Source organism: Neomonachus schauinslandi, chromosome 3, assembly GCF_002201575.2.
Source record: "Neomonachus schauinslandi chromosome 3, ASM220157v2, whole genome shotgun sequence".
Taxonomy (NCBI): domain Eukaryota; kingdom Metazoa; phylum Chordata; class Mammalia; order Carnivora; family Phocidae; genus Neomonachus; species Neomonachus schauinslandi.
In genome coordinates this window covers 102557343-102582484 of record NC_058405.1, presented here as the reverse complement: position 1 = coordinate 102582484, position 25142 = coordinate 102557343, and the positions used below count along the sequence as shown (strand labels likewise).

General features: G+C 38.6%; 1 protein-coding gene across 1 annotated transcript in view; it reads right to left on the bottom strand.

Annotated features, from left to right (window-relative positions):
* Positions 1-9682: 9682 nt before the first annotated feature.
* Positions 9683-25142, bottom strand: part of THSD7B (thrombospondin type 1 domain containing 7B) — a 727150-nt gene continuing 711690 nt past the window's right edge. The window contains exons 22-27 of the mRNA XM_021695876.1: positions 24328-24501; positions 24132-24227; positions 21454-21536; positions 19137-19329; positions 16063-16150; positions 9683-9764 (exon numbers count right to left, since the gene is read on the bottom strand). Coding sequence (XP_021551551.1) covers positions 9683-9764; positions 16063-16150; positions 19137-19329; positions 21454-21536; positions 24132-24227; positions 24328-24501 — 716 coding nt within the window. The remainder of the gene's footprint in view (positions 9765-16062; positions 16151-19136; positions 19330-21453; positions 21537-24131; positions 24228-24327; positions 24502-25142) is intronic.

The window sequence follows — 25142 nt, the reverse complement described above, 5'->3', positions numbered from 1 at the left end:
TCCTAAGTAAATAACAGTCTGTATTAATTTAATAGTCATGTAAGTTTGAACACATTCTTTAAAAAATTCACTTTCTTTTTCCCCTTCTCTTCCCCTACTACCTACTCCACATGTTATGTGTATGTTGTTATATTTTACATCTTTTTATTCATAATTTTCTTATGTCTAATTATGGTCATTTCTTCCACTTAAAGATGTCCTTTTATCATTTCTTGTGAGGCTTGTTTACTTGTGATAAGCCCTGGTTTTTTGTTTTACTTTGTTTTGGTCTCAGAAACTATCTTATGGTCAAATCTGAATGATAAACCTGCTGTGTAGAATATTCTTGGTTGTAGGTTTTTTCCTTTTAACACTTTGAATATATCATGCCACTTTGTTGTGGCCTGCAAAGTTTCTGCTGAAAAGTCAGTTCATAGCCTTGCAGGGTTTCCCTTACAGGTAACTTTTTGTCTCTCTCTTATTGCCTTACAGATGGTTTCTCTTTAATATTTGACATTTTATTTAGCTATCTGGGAGAGCGTGCAGGGTGGGAGGGGCAGACTGAGAGAGAGAATCTCAAGCAGACTCCCTGCTGAGCATGGAGCCTGACGTAGGACTTGAACCCATGTCCTTGAGATCATGACCTGAGCTGAAATCTAGAGTCAGACATTTAACTGACTGAGCCACCCAGGAGCCCCATAATCTTTGACATTGTAATTATGTACTGTGGTGTGGACCTCCCTGGGTTCATGTTGTTTACAACTCTCCATGCTTCCTTGACTTGGAGTCTATTTCCTTCCCAAGGTTAAGGAAGATTCATCATTATTTCTTCAAATATGTTTTATACACCTTTCTCTTTTTTTCTTCTGGGAGCCCCATAATGTCAATGTTTGTTTAATTGATGTTGTCCAAGAGATCTCTTAATCTATCTTTTTTTCCTTTTGCTGTTCAGCTTGTCTGCTTTCTATACACTGTCTTCCAGATTGCTGATCCATTTCTCTGCATCCTGTAATCTACTGTTGATTCCTTGTATTTTGTTTTTATAATTTTAGTTATTCTTCAGCTCTGGTTCATTTTAATATTTTCTATCTCTTTATTGAAGATTTCACTGAGAATTTCTACTCTTTTCTCTAGCACAGTTAGTATCTCTATGTTCATTTCTTTAAAATCTTTATGAGAATATGGCTTGCCTCTGTTTTATTTAGCTCTTTTTCTGAGGTTTATTTTTATTCTTTCTTTTGGAGCATATTCCTCTGTTTCCCCATTTTGCCTTTCTGTTTGTTCCCGTGGATTAGGCAGAATGGCTACTTTTCCTAAATGTGAAGGAGTGCTTTTTGTGTATGGTGTCCCCTATGTAGACTGTGTGCTTTGTGGCTTTCACTGTCTGGCTGGAGCTGTGGCTGTATATGCTAGCCACACTTTGAAGTCATTAGTTTTTATAGAAAAGAAAATAATAAGGGGGAAAAAAGAAAGTAATAAGAAAAAAGAGAAAAAGGAAAAACAAAACCAAAAAGCACACAAATTAAAATAAGACAAAATGGAAAAAAGTGAAATTAATAATTTAAAAGCAAATTTAAAAATTTAATAAAACAAAATTAAAAACCACAAGAACAAAAATAGAGAAAACCTGTGGTTTATTTTCTGTGCCCCAGCACCACAGTGGCTGGTGTGGGCTTGAAGACCCTGGGCTCACTGATGTCACAAGCTCACTATGATCTGGACCCTGTTCTGGTCTGGTCTTTTAAGGTAGAGATGGAGACTCTCCACTGCTCCTTGGCCCTTTTAAATCATCACTTTTTTTTCTGTGTCCCAGCACAAATACAGCAGGTGTGGTCTTGTGGACCCTTGGCTTGCTGAGTTTGCAGCTCCTTGTGACAACCAGACCTGTGAGTTATAGCATTGGGAACCAGTCTATTATGGTATCTAGACTCTGCTCTGGGCTTTTAATGTGGAGGGGGAATGTTCCCACACCTCCTTGGCCCTTTTAATTTTTTAAAGATTTTTTATTCATTTGACAGAAAGAGACACACTGAGAGAGGGAACACAGGTAGGGGGAGTGGGAGAGGGAGAAACAGGCTTCCTGCGGAGCAGGGATCCCGATGCAGGGCTCAGTCCCAGGACCCTGGGATCATGACCTGAGCCAAAGGCAGATGCTTAACGACTGAGCCACCCAGGTGCCTCTCCTTGGCCCTTTTAAACCTGGACTTTTTTGTCTGTGTCCCAGCGTGATTGGAGCTGGTCTGGGCTTGCAGATCCTGGATTTCTGAGGTCACAAGATGACTCTGATGATTGGACCCACCAGCTATGGCATAAGGACCTGCCCAAGTGGTGTCCAGACTCTGTTCTGGTCTAGGCTCTTAAGATGGAGTGGGAATGTACACTGTGTTGTTCTCCAGTCCCTCTTACCTGGAGAGCATTCTTACAGCTCTTCTGCTGCTTGGCAGAGTAGTTCTAGTGTTGTTTCATTTATATGCTAGCTGCTCTTTTAAGCCATGGCTTTTTTTTTTTCCCTCCCCTTTGTCCAAGGACAGATGAATCTGTTTCCAGTCCCTCAATACTATGTTTCCCCATGCCATTCTCTCTTTGGTTGTTTAGTAGCTGTTAATTCAGTCCTTCATTCTTCTTCAGGAGGAGTTGTTTCATTAATAGGTGTAATTTGGGGTATGGGGGAGGTGAGTTCAATGTCTTCCTTCATTGCCATCTTGGACCAGAACTATCCAGTTGCTCTTTTAAAGTGTATTTTTTTGTTTTTGTTTTTTTTTTTTAGTGTTTTGTTTTATTTTGCTTTGCTTTGTTTTGTCTAACCTGAGGCACAGATAAAAAACCAAATTAGCTCATGGCCCCTCAATACTATTCCTCCCCACCGCAGTTTTCAGCATCAGGTATGAGGGTTTCCTTAGTTACTGTGTCTCAGTCTCTTGCTGTTCTCTATGTGGTCTATCTCTTTTCTTATAGAGAAACTATTTAGGTAGCCCTCTAAATGTTTATTTGGTTTCTATGAGTTCATAGACATAGTTCATAGGGTCTTCCATCTTGGACTGGAACTGGGACCCATAGCCTTTGTTTTAAAGTCTATTTTGTCTCATGAAAGTATTACTACACTAGCTTTTTGTTTCCATTTGCAAGGAATATCTTTCCCTGTCCATTCACTTTCATTCTGCATCTTTGGGTCTGAAATATGTCTCCTGTAGGCAGTAGGGTCTAATTTTTTTTTTTTTTTTATCCATTTAGTCACCCTATCTCTTTTGATGGGAGCATTTAGTCCATTTATGTTTAAAGTAAATGTAGATATGTATGTTCTCATTGCCATTTTGTTGTGTTTTGGTTATTTTTTAGTTCTTCTTTCTTTCTTTTCTTGCCCTCTTCCCTTATAGTTTGATGACTTTCTTTAGTGTTATACTTAGATACCTTTCTCTTCATTATTATTATTATTATTATTGTGTGTGTGTTTATTATATGTTTTTGGTTACAATGAGGTTCATATATAACATCCTATGTGTATAGCATTCTTTATTAGGTTGATGGTCATTGATGTTCCAACACATTATAAAAGCACCGAGCTTTTACTCTCTCCTCCATGTTTTATTTATATGATGCCATATTTTACATTTTTTTTTTGGCATCCCTTGACTGATTTTTATAGATATAATTTATTTTATTACTTTTGTGTTTTAACTTTCATAGTAGCTTTATGAGTGATTAATCTACAGCCTGTGCTGCATTTTTGCTTTAACCAGTAAATTTTTTTCTTTCATGATTTTTTTCTAGTTATGGCCCTTTTCACTTATAGAAGTCTCCTCAAAATAAACGTTAATGCTGGTTTAGTGGTGATAGAGTCCTTTAACATTTGTCTGCTGGGAAACTCTCTCTCCTATTTTGAATGATAACTTTGCTGGGTAGAATATTCTTGGTTATAGGTTTTTTTGTTTTGTTTTGTTTCCTTTCCTTTCAGTACTTTGAATATATCATGCCACTTTCTTCCAGTCTGCAAAGTTGCTTCTGAAAAATCAGCTGATACTCTTATGGGGTTTTCATTGTATGTAACTATTTTCTTTTCTCTTGCTGCTTTTAAGTTTCCTTATCTTTTATTTTTGTCATTTTGTGTTATTTTGGTGTCGACCTGCTTGGGTTTATCTTGTTTGGGGCTCCCTTGAATTCCTGAACCTGGATGTAGGGAAATTTTCAGCTGCTATTTCTTCAGTTAACTTTTTTGTCCCCTTCTCTCTCTTCTCTTTCTGGGACTCCAATAATGTGAATGTCACTATGCTTATTGTCTCAGAGGTAACTTACCCTATCCTTTTTAAAACTTTTTTTTCATCTGGGTTGCTTTCCATTACCCTGTCTTCCAGATTGTTGATCCATTCTTTTGCACCCTCAAATCTACTATTGCTTCCCTTAGAGTATTTTTCATTTCAGTTATTATATTCTTCAGTCCTGTCTGGTTCTTTTTTCTATTTTCTCTCTCTCTTTTGAAGTTATCACTGAGTTCATCCACTCTTCTTTCAAGTTTGATTATCTTTATGACCATTATTTTAAACTTTTATCAGGTGGATTACTTGTCTCTGTTCATTTAGCTCCTTTCCTGTGGTTTTTCTGGTTCTTTCATTTGGAACATATATATTCCTTTGTCTTCTCATTTTATCTAACTCATTGTTTGCTTCTATGTATTAGGTAGCTCAACTACGTCTCCTGGTCTTGAAAGTAGTGGCATTATATAGAAAGCATCTTGTGGTGCCCTACCAGGACCAGTTGATCCAGTGATATATCCTGTGTGGGGTGTATGTGCTCTCCTTTTGTGGTTGAGCAGCAGCTTCTGGTGGTGTGCTGATGGGCAGGGCTTGTCCTCATAATGGCTGGCTGAGAAGCCCTGCTGCAAATGCTTTATGTGGGCTGGTGGGGGCAGGGGAGGCTGGCCCTCAGCTAGGCTGTCTGCAATGGTAGGCTGCAACTGCTCTGTGCACCCTGGTTGGTAGGAACTGCCCTCTGCACAGCCAGCTGAAAGGCCCAGTTGCAGCTTCTGTAGGTGTGCTGGTGGGTAGGGGGTTTGCACATAGCACTGTTAGCTGAGAGGCCTGGCTAGAGCCACTGCAGACTTGGTGTTAGGTGGGACTAGCTCTCAGCCCCACCGTCTGAAATATTTGGTTGCTACTGCTGTGGGTGCACTGGTGGGCAGGGCCTGCTCCTATCTTGGTTAGCTGAGAGTCCCAGCTGCAGATTGTGCAGGGGTACTGCTGGTTGGGATCAGCTCCCCTCTTCTTTGGAGAAGACATAGCTTTGGTGCATCAGTCCCAGCTAGGACTGCCTTCTGGATGTGGTGGGCCACTTTGGGGAGATGCTGGCCTGAGCTGAGTCTGCCTGCTGGGTGTAATGGGGCAGGAGCCATTTTGAAAGGGCACCTGCTGGGGTGGGTGGGTTGGGTGGAGCAGGTCTACATGGGAATAATGGGGTGGGCAAGCAGTGTTGGCAAGATAAATGGACGGTGTCAGAACAGGCTCCCAAAAGCATCTGGCTATCCAAGCTGATGGAGGACAAGAAAAATGATGCCCACCAACACTTCTATTTCCAGAGAAAGCTTCTGTAGATCCCTGACCCTCTGGCACATGTCCTAAAATTAGTCAATAAATCTTCATGTATAAAGGAAGTGCTTTTCAAACTGTTGTTTCTGTGCTGGGTCTCAGACTAAGTGATGATGTATGCTGGTTCTTTAAGTGCAGAGACTTGGTTTTCTAGAGCTCTCTGGATCTCCCAGAGTTAAATCCCACTGATTTTCAAAGCCGGATGTTATGGGGACTCATTTTCCAGGTGCAGATTCCCATGGCTAGGGATGCCCAGTGTGGGGCTTGATCCCCTCACTCTTCCATGCTTATGATATCCCTTTCACTTGTGGGTAGCCATGCTGGGGGTTCCTGACCGCATCTCTGCCCTTCCTACCCTTTTCAATGTGTCTTTGTTCTTAGGGTGTTAGCTGTGGATGATCTGTTTTGCCTGTCTTCAAGTGGTTTTTAGAGTGAGGTGCAATACATGCAGTTGTTAATTTGGTGTGTCCATGGGAGGCAGCGAACTCAGGATCCTCATACTTTGCCTCCTTCCTGAGATCTTTCTTGTTTCTTGATGTAGGCATTATCATTATATATGTTATCATTATCACTATAGGTTTTACAATGCACATTGTTTAATCTTTACATATATGGGGATTTTCTAGTTTCCTTGTAGTTGATTTCTAGTTTCATATCACTGTGTTTAGAAAAGATGCTTGATATTTTAGTCTTCTCGAATTTATTATACTTTGTGTGAGAATGTTGCGTGTGTGCTTGAGAAGAATGTGCGTTCTGCTGCTTTGGGATAAAGTGTCTTGTATATGTCAAGTCCCTCTGGTCTAACATGTTATTTAAGGCTGTTTCCCTTATTGATTTTGATCTATGAAAGTGGGGAAATAACGCTATTATTGTATTACTATTTCTCCCTTTAGGTCTATTAATGTTTGCTTTCTAGATTTTAGGTGCTCCTATATTGGGTATATAAATATTTACAAACTTTATATACTTTTTGTATTGACCCATTTATCATTATGTAATGATGTTCTTTGTCTCTGATTACAGTCTGTTTTAAAGTCTATTTTCTGTGATGTAAGTATAGCTATCCTAGCTTTTGGTTTCTACTTGCATGAAATATGTTTCTCCATCTCCCTATTTTCAGTCTGTATGTGTCCTTAGATCTGAAGCAAGTCTCTTGTAGGCAGCATATAGATGGGCCAGTGACTTTTGAACACTTTGTCATATAAATCACGTATCTGTTTCATTAAGTTTTATCTTGTTCTTTCATTTGAACATATTTCTCTGTTTCTTCATTTTCCTTGACTTTGTGTTGGGTTTCTATCCATTGGATGAAACAGCCACCTCTACCAATTTTGAAGGAGTAGGCTTTGCATAGATGAACCTGTTTGATAACGCTGCTGGTCTATCAAAAATGACAGGTTTGATAGACCTGTCACTGTCCAAGCAGCCTACTTAGTTCTTTGTGGCTCTCAGGAGGTGAGGGTCTGCCAACACCTGTTACTGTCCCAAAGGGGAGGATCTGAACCAACACTTAAGATTCAGGCTGATTGGAAGCTGATCCTCAGGCAACAGCTTTTAAGCTATGCAAATAGACCTCTTATAGGAGATGACTAGGAGATGGGCTTTTCTGTCTGCTCCTTCTTCACTGAGCCCTGGGGTAATGGCCAGTTAAGTACTGTTTGTTGTTTGATATCTTTTCATTGAATCTATGAACACAATGCCCAGTGGCCACCAGTCAGGTGACCCCTGGTGTGCAGACACGAAAACCAGGGCCCCAGATGCATGTATAGTCTCCTTTCTAGGAGATAGTGGCCACCTGAACAAGGTCATGGGAGAGCGTAAAGATGGGGTCCACCCGCCTCCATGGTCTTTGTATCTTAGTAGGGCCCTAAATGTGTGTTTAGATACCTGACCCTCAGGTCAAAGCTTTTAAGATATGCAGATAGCCTCTTTCATAGAAAGACTGCCGTCTGTATGGTGTGCCCCGGAGGTTAGCCATGGTGAGTCTGTGTGTGTGAATCTTTCAAGAACTATTTCTCAGTTTTCTAGTCTTGAGGTTTTGTGATGCAAGCCCCACTGGCTTTCAAAGGTAGATGGTTTGGGGGGGCATCTCACAGGTACAGGTCTTAAAAGTTGGGGTGCCAAAAGTGGGGTTCAAACCTTTGCTCGTGTGGGAGAAGCTTGGGGTTGTGAGTTCCCTTCCAATCGTGGGTCACTGCACTATGGGTGGGGCTTATGGTGAGATTGTGTCTCAGCTTCTCCTGTCCTGATGTTTGTATTTTGTCATTTGCTTGATGTGTAGGAGTTGCTCAGTTATTTTGGGGGTTTATTTCATTGGGAATTGTTCCATAGGAAGCTGTAGATTTTGGTGTGTCTGGGGGGGTGTAAGTTGGCGATCCTCTTACATTGCCATTTTGAACCACAAACCCATCTGACCTTTTTTAATGTCTAACCTAAGAGGAAAATGTTTGACCCACACAATGAAGCTAATGAAATCAAGAGGTAATTTGCAGTCCTTATGGTGGATCATACATGGGTAAAGGGCACAGCCAGGATTTGATTTCTGAAGCCGGATCTCTTGGAATTACTATGCAGATGCTTTCATTTAAGTGAACTAATAAGAGGCCAACTCTAGGAACTCTAGGCGGTGTTTGCTCAGTGACACTATAAATATAAGCCATCCTATTTTCATTTTTTTTTCTTTTTAAACCATAGTGTCACTGGATAAAACCAGTTAATCAGTGTTAAATGCTTAACAGAAGTCATAGGACAAATGAAAACATCCTCTATCTTACTGTTTCACATTTCTAACATTCTGGCATATCCGTGTTTGCCCTATTTCAGTGGTTTGTTCTAATATTAACTGAGCTTTAAATATTCCTTCAGAGCTACTCTGTATAATTGTAGTTGGCTCTATTTCATTGTGTACTCACTAGTGTTGAGAATGTGGAATAAGAATCCTTTCCTGTGGCAGTGATTTCATCTGTCAACCCCAACAATAGTGCCATAGGGAAACTGTCAGTAAAACTGTTTTTGTCAAAGCAAGGGCATTTCATTAAGTGAATAAATCTAGGATAGGCAACATCTTCTTGAGCACTTTATTTGTTATAAATACAAGTCAATACCACAAGATGGCACCTTCTTACTCTCAACATCTACAATTACAAACAATTACCTTCATAAAATGGTTTCAGCTTTTTAATGTTTTTAGGTATTATTGAAACCTTATAAAAGCAAGACTCGCTACAAACAGGATTGGTGTTTGATGTATATTAAATGAGGTCAGAGAATTAAATTCAAAAAAAGAATTTATAAATATTCAGATAAGAAAATTGAAATTATAAAAGCAGAGTTTGTCATCGTTAAACTGAATTACAAGTGTGTATGGTATAGTACTATATCTACATGGCTAAGTTACAGTTTTAGTAATCAAATAATCTACCTCATTCTCCAATATAACCACCTAACACTCAATACATATTTCATTCAGAAACCACCTAGCTTTCATCTAGACCAGCAGTTATGCCCACTCTTTTTTTTTTTTTTTTTTTTTCCCAATAAATGCAACCCATGAAGTGCCATCATCCCCTGGCTACAAAACTAAAGGTAAAAACTCAGAGAATTTCTGAAGTGGTAAACCATTCTCTCTGTGTTCATGAAAATAGGCAATCCAATTTGAACCAATGTAAACTCTAGAAAACTCAGTGTTGAAGTATGGGAAGAATAAAGACTTGCACTAATATAGTGCATAACAAAGCAGTGTCAGGCTCGTCATTTACAGTAAATGCCTTGATTGGACTTTCCTCCAGATTGTCATCATGCTGCTGAAGATAAAGTTTACTGAAGTCTGTGGGAATTCCATCATGTTTTCTTCCTCCCATTTCCAAACAGGAAGAGAAGGGTTTTCAGGACCCTTGGGAAAATCAAAAAATTAAACACACACCCACAAACAACTTGAAAGCAAAATGGCAGACCTAATAATCCTTGACTCCATGTCCAAATGAAGTTAGGCAATATTACTTTTGCAATTTTTGTTTTCTGCCCAATGTATCACATCAAGAGATTCCTCAAAAAACTGAGAAGTCTGAGAGCTACAAAAGAGAAAGCGGTTAAGGCAGTTGATGTCTACATTTGGATTTCTTTTCAGGTTACATGTCTAAGTCTCCATCGTAGGCTAAGGTCAGAGGCTTCTGTTGGGGAGGTGTGCTTTGATGTGGTTTTGGTTTCTTGCTGCAAAGGGAAAAGAATTCCTCAGATAAAGGTTCACAGAGTTCTGTTTCATCTGCCAAAGACAATTATGAGGTATAGAAATTCATGTAGTTAAATGACAAAAGATAGAGTGCTCTGAACCTGTGGGTTTCTTTTTTGAATACTTTATATATTTTATCCCTATTTTAAGGATAAGCTATCATTTTTTCAAAATCTTAAAAATGGTGTCATAGAAACAATGGGAGAGGGCTACTTTTCTTGTTCTTGTTTCTACTCAGTAGTGCAAATATCTGCTGTTCACTAATTCCCAAGCTACGGTGACCCTCATATCAGAGATGTTTCAGAGGACCAGCTGGAGTAGCCAGACTCCTCTGCCTTACCCTGGTGTGGTTCTTAAGTAAACACACTTCTGCTCTGGCCTGGAACCTGACATTTAGATGCCATGTCACCCGAGTCGGTCAGGAAACTTTCTCTGATCTTGCACCATGCAGAGCCACTCTCACCTGGTCTCTGTTTTACCTGAGGTTGACAACTTTGCCAGGTCAAGGAGGGCGGCTCTTCCTTCTCATAGAGAAGTTGAGTAACCTTGGCCAATCACAGAGTCATGGCCCAGATCTGGGGCAAAACAACCTGCAGTACACTTTTTCTTTAGTATGGGCAAAACTCAATTTGTCTTTATGAATGGTTATAGTTTGAATTTTGCCACATCGTACCCCAGCCCTACCATACTGTTTCTCCTCCTTCGTCAGTGCCTTTGCTTTGCCATGCCTTCAGAGCCCAGCTCTTTGGGGTGGTCCTTATCAGCAGGGAGCCAACTCTTTCCTTATCTCCAAATTTGTTTATTTTATATAGCATCTATTATTATTTGGAAGTATACTAAGTGCCAACCTTGTGTACAGCATTCTACATAAAATATCTCAATAAACCCAGAACAACCCTGAGGGGGGTGGGGGAAGCATTAGGTTCAATACTTTACAGAGAAGGACTAAAGAGGTTACTTACCTTCCCCCAAGTCACTGAGTGGCTGAGGCTGAAATTTAAGCACGTCTAACACAGAGGCCCAGGCCCTTAGTCTCTTCAGTGCACTCTCTCTGTATCCATGCCATTAACTTGGCATGCAGTAAAAAACATTTTGTCTATACATGGGAATTTTTATACTTTGAACTTAAATTAAAAACACATTTCCATGTGTACAATTCAGTGGCATTTAGTATATTCACAATGCTGTGTAACCATCATCTTATCTAATTCCAGAACATTTTCATCACCCCAAAGAAAAACTCTTGTACCCACTGAAGTAGTCTTCCTGTTTCCCCTACCCTCAGCCCCGGGCAATCACTTAACTTTCCACCTCTTAGGGATTTGCCTATTTTGGATATTTCATACAGATGGAGTCATACTATATGTGGCCTTTCTGTCTGGCTTCTTTCCCTTAATGGTTAAAATGGAGACTTTTGTATTATGTGAGTTTTACCACATACACAAAAAGAGATGCTTGATAGAATTAAAATGGGTCTAGGGAGAATCACCTAGTTTAAATGCTCAAGTTCTAAAACTAATTTTTTTGTTTTGTTTGCTAATGAACACTGCAAAAATAAGAAATTAAAAATGATTTTAAAAATCACTAAAGGAAAAACCACAGATCCTATCAGTGTTCCTGCTTGGCATCTGGGGTGCGGTGATGCTCAATGGGTGATGAGCTGAGGATAGGCTGAAACCTGCTCTAGCATCCTCTGCCATGGGATCCTTAGTCTCTGATTTTGTGCTTCTCAAAAGGGTATTCACTGTATAGTTATTAGAATATTCAACTTAAGTATATTCCAGTGGCTCTAGTTCTATTGCTTGGTCCTGTCTCTAGCATAGAGAATGGGCCCAGCTTGAAATGAGGTCCAGAGCATGCTAATCTGCAGCATTTCAATGTACTATGAAATCACATCACAGTTTAGGACAACTTGGAAGTGACAGCTTGTGCATCTACGGTGGTGGTTCTGGTGATAGTGAAGGTTGTTCTAATAACGAGATAGTTCATCTGAAATGACAGTTGGGATCTTCTCCATCCTATATCTCCTGCCTTTTGGAGGAGAAGGGAAGAGAGATGAAGAAATGGAGGTGCTTCCAGAAAGTAAGTTTTTGACAATCCATTCTTAATTAGCATTTGCCAAGGGCTAATGGGCAGAGAGAAATGAAAGAAGAGCTGAGTCTGGGGGAGTGGGGAAGAGGGATAGAGATTATTGCCTGGGAGACATCTAAACTTGGCCAGCCTGTTTGTTGGGCCTATAAAATTCTCAAACTATGAGATATTTTTATGAATGAGTTTCCATGTATGGGATTATGGGGGGGAAAAAAAGAGGGGTCTCCTATTATGTAGGCCTTAAATCCTTGTGGGCCATGGGGTGTGTTGGGGATCATTTGGATGAAGACCTCATTTTTTATGAATCTCTTCAAATTGTTTAACCTCTTAGCTGATACTATCATAACTATGAATATATGAGAGTTGAGAAATTTTAGAGTTTAAAAGAAGTTCTTAAATGCTGGTAAACTAAGTGCTACATGCTGGGTGGCTGTGAGTTTACGGTTTCCTGACTAGTTAAGAAGATCTCTGAGGGGAGGGGCTGTGTAGCAGGGCTGTCCTTAGCAAAGCCAGCAACTAGGAGACCTGTCTTGAGAGGCCCTGCTCTCTTTCCTTTCTCCCTTACTGGTACTCATTTTTCCCTTAAGAAATACTTTTTTAAAAATATCTTTTCTCGTCAACTCTGATATCAGGAAAGGTGTGACCACTTCACACTAAATCAGGACCTGCAAATGCCTGCCACCTAGGCCACCACCACTCATCCTGTACCCACAGTGGATCTCTAATCCCTCACACTATTCTTCCCTGTCGGACTGAGGTGTTGCCTCATAACTCTTCTTAATGGAGCACTCTTGACAGCCACCACCACTTTCAGGGTTGGCTGAGGGCTAAAGCTATTACACAACATTGGCTGTAAGAGACCATTGCACGACACACATTTAAAGTGACCTCTTCCGTGATCATTTGCATTTTAGCAAAGGATAAACCCATGAAGCCAGAAAAGCAAACTGATGATGAACTGACAGGCAAACTGCTGGGACTTAACAGCACCATAGAATTTAAGCCCCAAGGACCCATCCCCAGGGCAGTAGAGATTAAATAGCTTGATGAAAGCCTGAAATGGTCTTTGGTTTAGGCAGGCACTCCTGAGGGCAGAGCCTCCGGTAGTGGGGGCACTACTCTCAAACTTGGGCAGAACGAGGCCCCATTCACTGAGTTGCACTGGGCAGGGCAGAATGGATATGCTATAGATAGTTATCTGGAGCAATCTTCTGGCACCATGTTTAGATTAACTACAATCTCACCCAGTGCTCGTCTTCACTAAATTGCCTCATGGATCTTTACTGCCAGGGGAGCAGGGGCATCAGTAATATTTCAAAAACTTCGAACACTAATGGTAGATGTACAAAGGGTTGTATTTGAACGAAGTGGTCCTTAAGAAGACTATTTTTCTATATTTTCTCAAAAGCATTTCTAAGTTTTATTATAAATTGCTTTCATCCAAAGTATACACCTAAGGCCTGGCATTTTATAGCAGTTCTCTAGTCCTAAGCCTTTTATATTTTGGGGAGAAAATATAAAATCTCCAACACTGTCATCTAACTCCTCTGCACACTATTTAATAGAAGTAAATGCTGTGAAAGTATCTGTTTGGACCCTAGGCAGCTCATATGTAACAGTAAATGGTATGTGTTTTGATATCAATAGGTCTGTTCCGAGGTCTATAGCCTATTTGGGAAACAAGGAGCCTCTAAAAAGATAAGAAAACTGTAGCCACTACATTGAATCTAAAGAGTTTTTAGGATCACAAGAGAAAGAAATTGCAGACCAGAAGACCAGTGGAAAGAGCATAATCTCTGGGACTAGGCAAACCTAGAGGTGAGTTTACCAGGATGATGACCTCAGGTCAGTGATCCTCAGAAAAGTTCAATAACTTAGCTCTCTTTAAAATGGGTATGATAGAGCAACAACTTGGTAGATAATTGTGAGGACTGAAAAGGCAACCTGTGTAAAATATTTATTCATCCACTATTCTACGTTGGGTGGTAGAAGGGGAAGATACTAAAGAAACAACAACTATAATCACAGCCTAGAATAAATGCCAGAGACGAGGAAGAATGGATAAGTGATTCCAGACTATTTGGGAAAATGCTGGCATTTGCATTTACCAATAAATTCATTCTAGATGGGAATGGGATAGAAGAAGGAAGCAGAAGAAGCCTCCTTGTAAAATTAGAAGGTACCACTCTAAGTACCCTTACATTCAGTACTTATATAATGAAGAGTTTAGTCATCACAAATATATATGCACAGTACCAATAAAATGGTGAACTTCCCTAATACATGTGAATGTGTACGGGGGGGTCTTAGGATAAAACTTCTGAAACAGCAACACAAAGAGACTGAAAGTGCTGTATCTCAACAACTTAGATAGAAATGAAGATGGTAAACTTGAAAAACTGAACCTGACTGTGGAAAGGGAATTAAAGCAATGACGAAGATGGACACAGACTCTTATGAAACATGAAAGTAGAATGTGTATATTATAATGAACTAAGATTGATGGGAATGTAGAACTATTTTATCAAAATCATTTATAAAGGAGGTAGTTTTTAAAAAAAGGTCTTCAATGAGAAAAATAGATTTGGGCTTATACAACACAGCAGACTATCCAAGGCATAGGGAAATAGAAGTGAAATTGCAGATTGTTCAAGCTTATTGTGGAAGATCAAAGAAAGCCACTGCTGATGTCTGATCATCTGGCTAAATTTTAGGAAGACTAATTGGTCACTGAAAGGTAAGGAAAAATTGAATTTATCTTTAGAAAACTGTTTACAGAATTCAGTGATGTACCTAATTAATCCCCAGAGTTTAGAGTCATTCAGAAAGGGCCTCAATAAACGTTTATTATTGAAGGAATAGAGAAATGTAAAAAGGCAAAATTAATGACTGTTACTATAAATTACTACATCCCCAATTCCAAATCCTATGGTTCCCTCCTCCCTGGAATACCTAAGAGATTAAAAATTAACAATGATGATACATCAAAGCTTTTACAAAAGAACAAACTATCTTATTCCCTTACACCGTGTTGGGCCATTACTTTCGGAGAAGCTTCTCATCTGTCAAACCTTCATGTCTTTTGTTGCAACAAAAGACCCTTTCCTCCTTTTTTAATCTTTTCTAGTGATGAATGCATCCTACTACTCTGAACCTCATATAAGGCTTTCAACTTCACATTTGTTCATTAAGACAGGATCTAGGAATACACACAAAATTAATTAAGACATAAAAATTGGTCAAATCATTTGAGTGTAGGGTGAAGAACTAACCAAAGGTGTTACTTTTTACTACAGCACTATGGAAACATTAGATAGATTCAATTTCTAGCACTATAGGTAGAAGAAAGAATTAGTCATCTTATCTTCTTCACTAATTTTCACTGATCCAAAGATTTATAAACGTGTGTAACCTTGGAAACAGAAATGCACAAAGGCTGGATTTGAATTGAGATTAAAACTTGGGTCAAAATTCTGAATGAAACAGTTTAATAGATGATGAGTATAAATCTCTCAATATGGAGAAAAAAACTTTGATCTCATGAAATTTTGCTTTGGAAGCTGTTCTCAACACTTGAAAACATTCAAATGTATTTACTTCTGTCTGGTTTCAAGAGCAGCTCATCAACTAAAGTATATTCTGTACAGTAAACCAATCATCATTTTCTGAGAATAAATTTTCAGGAACAAGTCACTTACAAAATGGGGTTCCTGGAATTGACAGAAAATTTTCTCATAACATGTGGCTCTACTATTTAAAATGTACTAAACAGGTTGCAAGATAGGTCAATTTAAGAATTAGAATTCTCAGAGTATTAGCTCTTAGCCTTAGCTGCATTTCAGCATTACCTGAGATGCTTTTAAACATCTGGATGACCTGGACAGAGGCAAGACTAATTAACTCAGAATCACTGGGGCTGGGAGCCAAGTTTCAGTCCCCAGGAGTACTAAGAGAAGCTAAAATGCAGTCAAAGCTGAAAACTAATCAAAAATGATTTTTCTCTTACACCTTCTGATATTATTTGAAAGCCACCTAAAAGAAGGTTATGTCAAATGAGGACAGGAAAGACAAATGATTTCAAGTATTCTACTGTTGATAATTACTTGTGGGTTAATGGCCATGGATCTTTTAGTATAATACCTCACCTATCAGAATATGGAATGTAATGTTTTACTAGTTAGTACTTACCAAAGAAGGTAGGAAGTAAATACTAGGAAAATCATGATAAGAAAACCTCCACCTGAAACTCCATAAACCCATATTTTTACACGGCCATCTGTTTAAGATAGAGATTAAATAACAAGCTTAGCATACAAAAGTCTTCTCATCTGAATTATTTATCATCTGAATTCTGAGACTGGCATAAGTCACAATCATAGTGGAACTACCCATATGTGACAGCTAGAAAACATCCAACGAAGGTGAAAATGTAAGACAGTCTATCAAATTTTTCACAATGGCAATCATTACTGCATAAGATCTAACAATTGTCAGGCTATTTTAAATGTATCTGTGTATAGTCTTATACATATAGTGCAAAAAGTATTGCAATACATTTTGACAACACAGAACCAAAAGATTAAGAGGCCATCCTGTATGCAAAGAAAACTATCACCACTTTTGGTGACAGATGATGTCGAGTGAACAAAAACTTTATGCCCAAATAATGTCAAATTATAACCACACATGTAAAAGTATAGACATTATTTTGATATCCTATCTGCCAGAGTTAAAAATAAAACCAAGTAAGTCTGATCTGTTTTGTGATTTTTACTATGTTATATATAACTTCAGTGTACAAATGGTTTTATGTGAGCACAGTTGACTGAGAAAGACAATGGCCTTAGCATTCCCAAGGAACTGCCTTCCTTTCTGAAAGGCAGACACACACAGAAGATTCATTATACTACATGAATGTAATTAACTGCAGGTCCAAAAAAACATCTCAGCATCTTATTTGAAAGGCTTCTGTGGGATGAACAACTATCAAAATCTATTGTAAACACTTGTTTGGAATAAAATCACAATTACATTCAATTATATTGTCACTACCCATTACAGTTTTTGCTTACAAGACACTTTAAAGCCTCAGTTAGGTCTTAGAATGAGGTTTCAATGCAGTAATGATATTTTTCTATGGTCATGAAACTTTTAACAAAGCTTTGATTCTGATCTCTTTGAAACACTAATGATGAAATCCCCTCTTCTGAGTTTTTTACATCGGGGGGGAAAAAAAGTCTTCACTGAGTGAGAAAGCACCTTTCATCTTCTTACTCCTAAACCTCACAGAGCTGAAATATTTGGAGGATCGAGAACTTTTAAATCCCCAGTGTAGAGGTATGTGGTCCATGTTACTTAAAAACGAATAACACTTTTTATAATAACATAATGGATAGGATCAAACTTCACACTATTAAAAAAAGATATGTAGTGAAAAATAAGTCACCCTGCTACTTTCTCTCAATTCCCAGGCCAGGAGCTACCACTGTTACCATTTTCCTTCCCTTTAGCATTTTAGTTTCCTTTGTATATGCAAATGTATATACGTACACGCATACAAAATATACACCTATTTTTAAAGAGCTACAAATGGCACATATTTTGAATTGTATTTTTTAAAATAATTTCCCATGCTAGATCATAAGACAAGTCTCATTCTTTTTAATATGAGGCATATTGGGTACTTGTATCCTATTTTATTTTTCCATATTCTCTTTATACCTTTAGGTTGTTGCCACTAATCTTCTTTATAAGAAGCATTTGTAACAAACATCATTTAGTATACATATATATATTTGTAGGATGGGTTCTTAGGAAATAAATTTTAGGTCAAACTGTATGTCTTTTTAGACGTTGCTCCAATTCACACTCCCATCATGAGAAAAACATAGATACATATACCTATATTTACATACATGGCACTATTGATGCTTTAATTAGCCCCCAAAGGCTAAGGACCTCACTTGTGGATTTGAGCATTCATTTCTCTAGAACCTCACCCTAATTCTCCTCCTGAACTGGGGTCTACAGGCAATGGGTGGGCCTGGTTACATTTCCTACCACCCTTCCTTCAGATTTAAAGCTACTGCTAATTTAATCACAAAATGAATGAGATGTTTTAAAAATCTATGGCATGCCCAGACATTGAGTGGAATCAGAAATGAGAGACTGTGGTCATCCTGAAAAGTTGGCTGAGGAACGTACATCTGGTTTCTCCTGCTAGATCTAGTGTCCTTTGGGCCCAGGCTCTGGTTTTTGCTTCATTTAAGCATATCATTAAGACACTTTTGATACATAGAGGCCTGGAGTCTGGGAGGAAATTCCCAGGGTATGTTTTGCCTGAGCTCTGTGTACATCTTCCCTCTCCATGCCCTGTCAGGCCACTTTGCTTAATTATTAGTAGCATTTTGTTTCCTAGCAAAGGTATGTAGGATTAGCACCGAGAATCTTGCTTTCATTTTCTGCATACTTCATAAGGGGATAGTGGAGACCCAACTGCTATGACCCGACTTTCATATCTTCCTATCACTTATGGGTGGTAGGACCTAGGTCAAATTCATTTTTCCTGTTTCAGACTCCTAATCTCAAAATCATTAGGTTTTTGCAACCTAATGAGATCACTCAATACAACCAGCACAGAATGACAAGGTACACAGAAAGCTTCTCCTTAATCACCAATTCCTGACCCCTGCAGGCCCAGCACTGTGATACAATTTACAACAGTCCTGCAAGATCGGTGTCTTTGGACCTCTTTCCTCATTTATGAAATCAGTGGAGAGAGGCGAAGACATTACACTCAATCACAAAACAGGTACATTCCGAGTCTTGATGCCAAGGTCTGTCTCTGAATTTAAGGCTCTTTACAGTTCCATGAGTGTTTCTCAAACCATATAGGGTCCCTAGGCATTTCCTGAGGTATCTTCAGATTCTTGATCTATTCCAACTTTTGCTTTTAATTTCAATTATATACACAAATTCAGTTACTTTTGCAGAGGTAATTTACAATGAAAAGATAATTTTAAAGGCTAAAATTTTGGGGACTTACTTCCCTATCTCTTAGACTGGGGTTGAAAGAGACTTCTCTTCAACCTTCCATGAGAACATTTTACATTTAAAGGAACTACCCCTTTTTGGCATTCAAATTTGAGAAACCTTGAATTGGACCACATCACCTCTCCTGTCTCCTCTTTCTCTCCTTCCCTCCATTATGAACCCCAACACCCCACGAGTAAATGTGTATTTCTTACTCTTAATAAATGTACCTGGATCAAGGGGTTGAAGTGACCATCCTTTAAAAATGTCATGTATCTTTGAATTCACAGGTCTGTTTTTCCCCGCAAGGTTCTTCACATCAGCTTTTTTATCTTCAGAGCCGGGTACTTTCATGCAGTAATCCAGGAAACCATTGGATCTCATGATCTCTGTATAACCCTTCTCACAGCCACAGACTCCACCCTACAGCATCCAAAATAGTTTTATGGTTACACGGTGATGACAAAGAACAAGGTAAAAGTTGGAATCACTTAATACCTGTGTGATGTGTGTTATGGCAATTGGGAGTTTTTCAGCAATAGAGTTGCCCAAGAGATGAAAAACTGAGCAGTTCCTTTTTGTGAATTCCAAAGTCAACCCTTAAATGCATCATCAGACTTTTCTACAGGTTGACAATTCTCATGCCTTCCAGGTATTCTTTGTCTTTTCTCTCTTACAGAGATTTTAAGTCATTTAATCAAATTATCCTACACTCTCCCCCCAGTCTTGATGCCAAGGTCTGTCTCTGAAATTAAGGCTCTTTACAGTTCCACAAGTGTTTCTCAAACCATATAGGGTCCCTAGGCATTTCAAATTCCTGCCCGCTCACTCGAACCTACTGACCTTGATGCTGAGAAGTAAAGCAACAGGGATTATGTACCAGCGCCTTTGGGCTTTGTGCTCTTTGATGTTGGTTTCCGAGCCAGCTGCTGAATGTGGCTTACCACCTTCGACCATTGATCACTAACTAGTCTGAACTACCTCTCTGCTTGCAGGCTTGGTTCTGCCCTCAAGGAGGGCAGCCCAAGTGGAGAAAAAAAAAAAAGACTTCACCAAAGGCACATGTCCCACATTCTTCCTTGGAGTACCCTGAGTGTCACACTACAACACATTCCTAGTTGGCATTGTGACAATGTGTTCTTCATGTTTCTCTGTGAATTCCTGGTCATTTTCATGTACAATAAACCTCTCCAAGGTGCTGGCTAGGGTGAGATATAACAAACAAGGATTTCCTTCTGTCTCTAGCAGTGAAACTGAAAATAATTGTTCTTCCGTCCTCCAGGAAACATAAAGACAACAGAGAAGAATAGAACAAGTTAAGCATAAAATTATGAATCTGAAGGACTTTGCTGTAGGGGTGCCTTACCTGAAAATATATGGAATTTTTGGAACAGACCCCAGTCTCACACAGCCACTCAAGTCTGTATGATTCATCAGGATCAATATATTTGGGTCATCGATTGTTAACACATCAATTTTAAGGAGCGATACTAAAACTAAGGGGGGCACCTCAATCTTCTACAAAAGGAAAAGGCCAGAAAAGTAGGGTAAAATTAATAATTGCCCATTGTTTAGTAAAAGGCAGCATTCCTATAATGACATCACAGTATTTCATTTCAAGATATTACAGGGTGTTCAATAGAGAGCTAATTAAGACAATTAAGATCACCTCCAGTCTAAGTGAAAAAGCTGCAACTGATCACATGTGCCAAAAGTTCAAGGCAAAAGGTATTTGTTTTATTAAAGAGGGTATCCAGACAGTTGGTGGAAAGCTACACCTTCTACTTTGCAAACCTGATTAGCCTCTGAAGTTGTTGCTGACCTCTTTTCTCCTCTGTAAGCTTAGATACTGGCTTTTCTGCAGTATAGAATTAGCCCACCTTGAAGTGAAAGAACCATAAAATAGGACTGAGTGCTTGAATTATTTTTAACCAGATCATTTTTGGAAAGAGCACATAATAATAAGAAATGTGTTTCTTTAAGGAACATGACATAATTTTATATATGCACTGCTCATTATGAGTGCCATTGATTAGAATACATTGCACATTCTGCATTAATTCCAGAGCAGTGGTAAATGGGAGTCAAGGGAGAAGAACGGAAGAAAGAGTTCTGCTTTAAAAAAAATGCGTGCACATATGTAATTTTTTCTCATAGGCAAATATTTAACTTATTTTAAATGAACTGAAAATTTACTCATACTAGCGTAATCAATTTACTAAATAATTAGCAAATATGAACATTGATAAGATCTTTCCAAATAGTTTGGGTAGATGAAAGGCTAATAAAGAATAAATCAACTGAGGACATTTATTGATAAGCAGAGCTAATACGAATTAGCTATCTGAAAGACAGATTTGGCTATAGCCTTAAGACGTGGCCCTATTAAAAAAAAAAAAAATCCTTAATAGCTTGATTATTCCTGCAAATTCCTCTAGATGGTACCGTGAGCACACGAAACTGCTGCTGTGGTCTACTGGAAAACACCCAACAGCATATGCAGAAGACAGCAGGTAAAGGTCTAGAAGTCTCCAGCACAGGACTCACCTGTGTACAGTAGGAGAAAGGTTTTCTGCAGGCTGGATTACACTGCCGGATAGCAGCAGGACGTGCCTGAGGGGAGCAGCCTCCTACCAAAAAACAAAACAAACAAAATAACACAAAAACCCACCATCATTTGTGGACTTCTCTGTGCTAAACATTAAAAAAGAATTGTTTTCCTCTCTTGCCACTGTGTAACAGTATTCTTTTTTATATGCATTTGCTGACACAGAGGCCAGCTGTATTTTATTGATTAGGAAGACTTGTTCAAGATGGGACGCTCTGCTAACAAGATGGTGGCAGTAGTTTTTATACCTACTCATTGGCAATGTCATTCTAGCATATGGCTCTGCTTGAGGGCCACATCTGTGTGCCGGGCCAGGAAAAGAATGGATGAAATTTCAACTGAAGTTCAGGAGCAGAAAATATATCTGCTCAAAGACTCATTCTATGTATATTTTTCTCCAGTGCCTGAATACCTCAACTAGGCAATAAGCCAGTTGGCAACAACCAATGCTAAAAGAATGCCATGGATAGATTTATGGACCACAGTAGCAAACTCCTTGGTAAAACTTTAAAATGTGTCTTAACCAGAATGCATCTACACACACACACACACACACAGTCACATATGGAGCTTGACACATTTTTAAAAGCAAATGTATAAGCTCCAGGAGAGGCGGTCATATATCTGATACCATACTTGCTGCTATTAAATATTTTTGAGTAAATGGATGGAATAATGTCTATACTCTGCAGTAATTTACATAGTAGCCATGCCTTTAAGGATTCGGGGACTAGTCTAAGAACTTGATGTATTTGAGGGCAGTATTTAAATTGTATTTATGTAATACTGGTTTCACTTATAGATTCCAGCTTTTGCCTTACTATATAATTGTCACCCAATTATAGTTTATGATTTGGTAGCTAGCAAAAAGCTTTGAGCCTAAGATGGTGTAGGAAACAGATTTTTGTTTTCCCTGTGAATGAAGCAGCTAAATTCCTAGTGTTACTAAAAGTATAAAAATCCCCACAGGGGAAAAACAACAACAAAAAAACCCCCTAAAATCCAGAATTATACCTACGTGTGAAATGGATAATTTGGACATGGTGCTGTTTCCACTCTTTTAACCAGTGATCTCCCAAGAGCAGTGTCTGCGCCCCTGGGGACAGAATCTCTAGGGAATCGGCTAGAAAATACTAGAATTTGTGTAGTTCATATAATATTTTGTTTAAATTTAAGAAAGAAGCTGTAATACTTAGCAGCTGGTCGTGCTAACCTGAGCTCATCAGTGGATGGCCCAGTATTGTAGACTGGTGCAACAAGTACACTGAGGAGACTTTGATAGTGTAACCCTCACTTGCCAACTCTCAGCATGCTGCAGAGGATGCTGCTTGTGGTGTTCCTGGTCAAACAGATTTGCAACGTATTTAGTTTCAACAATAACTTACAGAACGGGCAAGCAGCTTAAAATAAATTACCTTATGGATAAACTACAGATTAAAGGGAATACTATAATGCAAATATAGGCAAATAATACCAAGAAGGAGCTGACAATTCTTCAATTCCTACAGAAGAATAGAAATTCTCTCACTGATATGATAAGCTCTGTCAGCTGCAGTAGCAGTAAAAACAATGACAATTTTCTCTGAGAAGGCATTAAAAAACGTTAAAATTGAGATAATTTGTACAATCAGATTGTATCCACTGTCAAGTAATAATGACTAGCAAAATATCCAAAACCAAGCTTCCAGTGCATGATACAAATCTTTATAACTTACAGCAAAAGTGTTTTTTTTGTGCCATTAAGAAATATAGTTTATTATATCTTTACCCACCCTTTATTTTCAACTTTTGTATGTGTTTTATAATATGATATGGTAGCATCATAGAATTAGAATGTTGAGGTGTCATCAAAAACTTTTTACTGAGAAGGTACAGGATTTAAAACGTTAGAGACTATTGTTTTAAACTCCCATGTGTCTTTTTCAGCCTTTGTCTCAGAACATGATATTTAAGGAAATTTTATTGTGTAAGTCACTGGGTGTATTATGGGTCTTCGGATAGAATGGTTTGCTTTCTAAGAAGCAAAGGTCTATTGCTCAGCCATAAGAATGACGTCTTGCCATTTGCAACAACATGCATGGGCCTGGAGGGTATTATGCTAAGTGAAATAAGCAAGACAGAAAAAGACAAATACCATATGATTTCACTCATACATAGAATCCAAAAAAAACTCAGAACAAATGAACAAACAACAACAAAAAAGAACGCACCAGACTTTAAACTGGTGGTTGCCAAAGGTGGGGGAGCGGGTGTGTTGGGTGAAATGAGTGAGGAGAATTAAAAGGTACAAATTTCTAGTTATAAGTCACAGGGAAGAAAAATGCAGCATTGGGAATATAGTCAATAATGCTGTAATACAGTTCTCTTGGTGGGCATCTTGTATATAATTATTGGATCACTCTGTTGTACACCTAAATCTAATTTATTGTTAAATGCCAAGTACACTTTGATTAAAAATTTAAAACAAAATAAGGTCTAATGACAATTTGCTATGAAGATCATCTAAGGCCACCTGCCCAGTCTTCTCGTGCTTATAATTTGTAAGCTAATTCTTCTCACAAACAGCAACACTCAGAGATCTTTTTGAAGTGCCCACACAAATCTTAGGCAGGAATACCTGTGACATTAATGCCATCTGAACGTTGGCACCATACAGTTCGTTCATTATTGTTCCAAAGACTTGCTTTCCATGTGTAGTGATAACATTTGCCTCCTGCAAGTAAATATGATAACAGCGGTTCTATTACACCTCACGTAAAAATAGAATAAGCATTGATCAATCAAGGCTGAGAACTGAAAAGTGCTCTTGGTACCTGCACAAGGGCGTGTTTCTAGAACCTGCTGAGGGCAGCTGTCTTGGTTCTCAAAAGACCGGACTATAAATGTCCTTGACCTAGATTGGCGGCCCATTGTCTCGAAGCTTCTTCCATTGACGCAGGTTAATTCACATGTGCTCCATTCTGACCATTCCGTTGAGTGGCAGTCTCCTGGATGATTGTGCAGGACAGAGCAAGGAAAATAACATGAAAACTGGCACTTGAAACGTTTACACGGACAGGGTTGGTTCACAGTGAGATTTGTGGTGATGGTACAGTGATATGGGTGGGTTGTACACACTATACATTCGACCTTGACCAATTTTCCACTTAGAATACTAAGAATGATAATTTATGGTTTAATCTAGTCTAGCAAGAAAGTATCAAAAACCAGATTGCCATTACTTCACTTCAAATCATGGTGGTCTTATCTAGCGGACACCATCTGTCTTCTAGTAATAATAAACTTTTCAAAACAGTAACTCAGTTTTCAAAGAGGCACATAATGTCACAAAATAGACATTCATAGAAACCATATAAAGGGGAAAAGTCTCTGAAGTGAAATATCTGAGTATAAAGAATGTTTATTAATCTAAACATACATAATTGTGTGTGTGTATACATATACATACACATGCATACGTATGTATGTGTTTACACACATGTGGATTTATTCAGCCACCTTAAACTTAGGCCATACAAGCTAGGTTGGTTATTGGGATTAAAATCAACTCATACATTTTATGTAACTAATGACCTTCACAATTACAGAATGCTTTCATGAACCTACAGCCTTACTTGCTTCTACCACA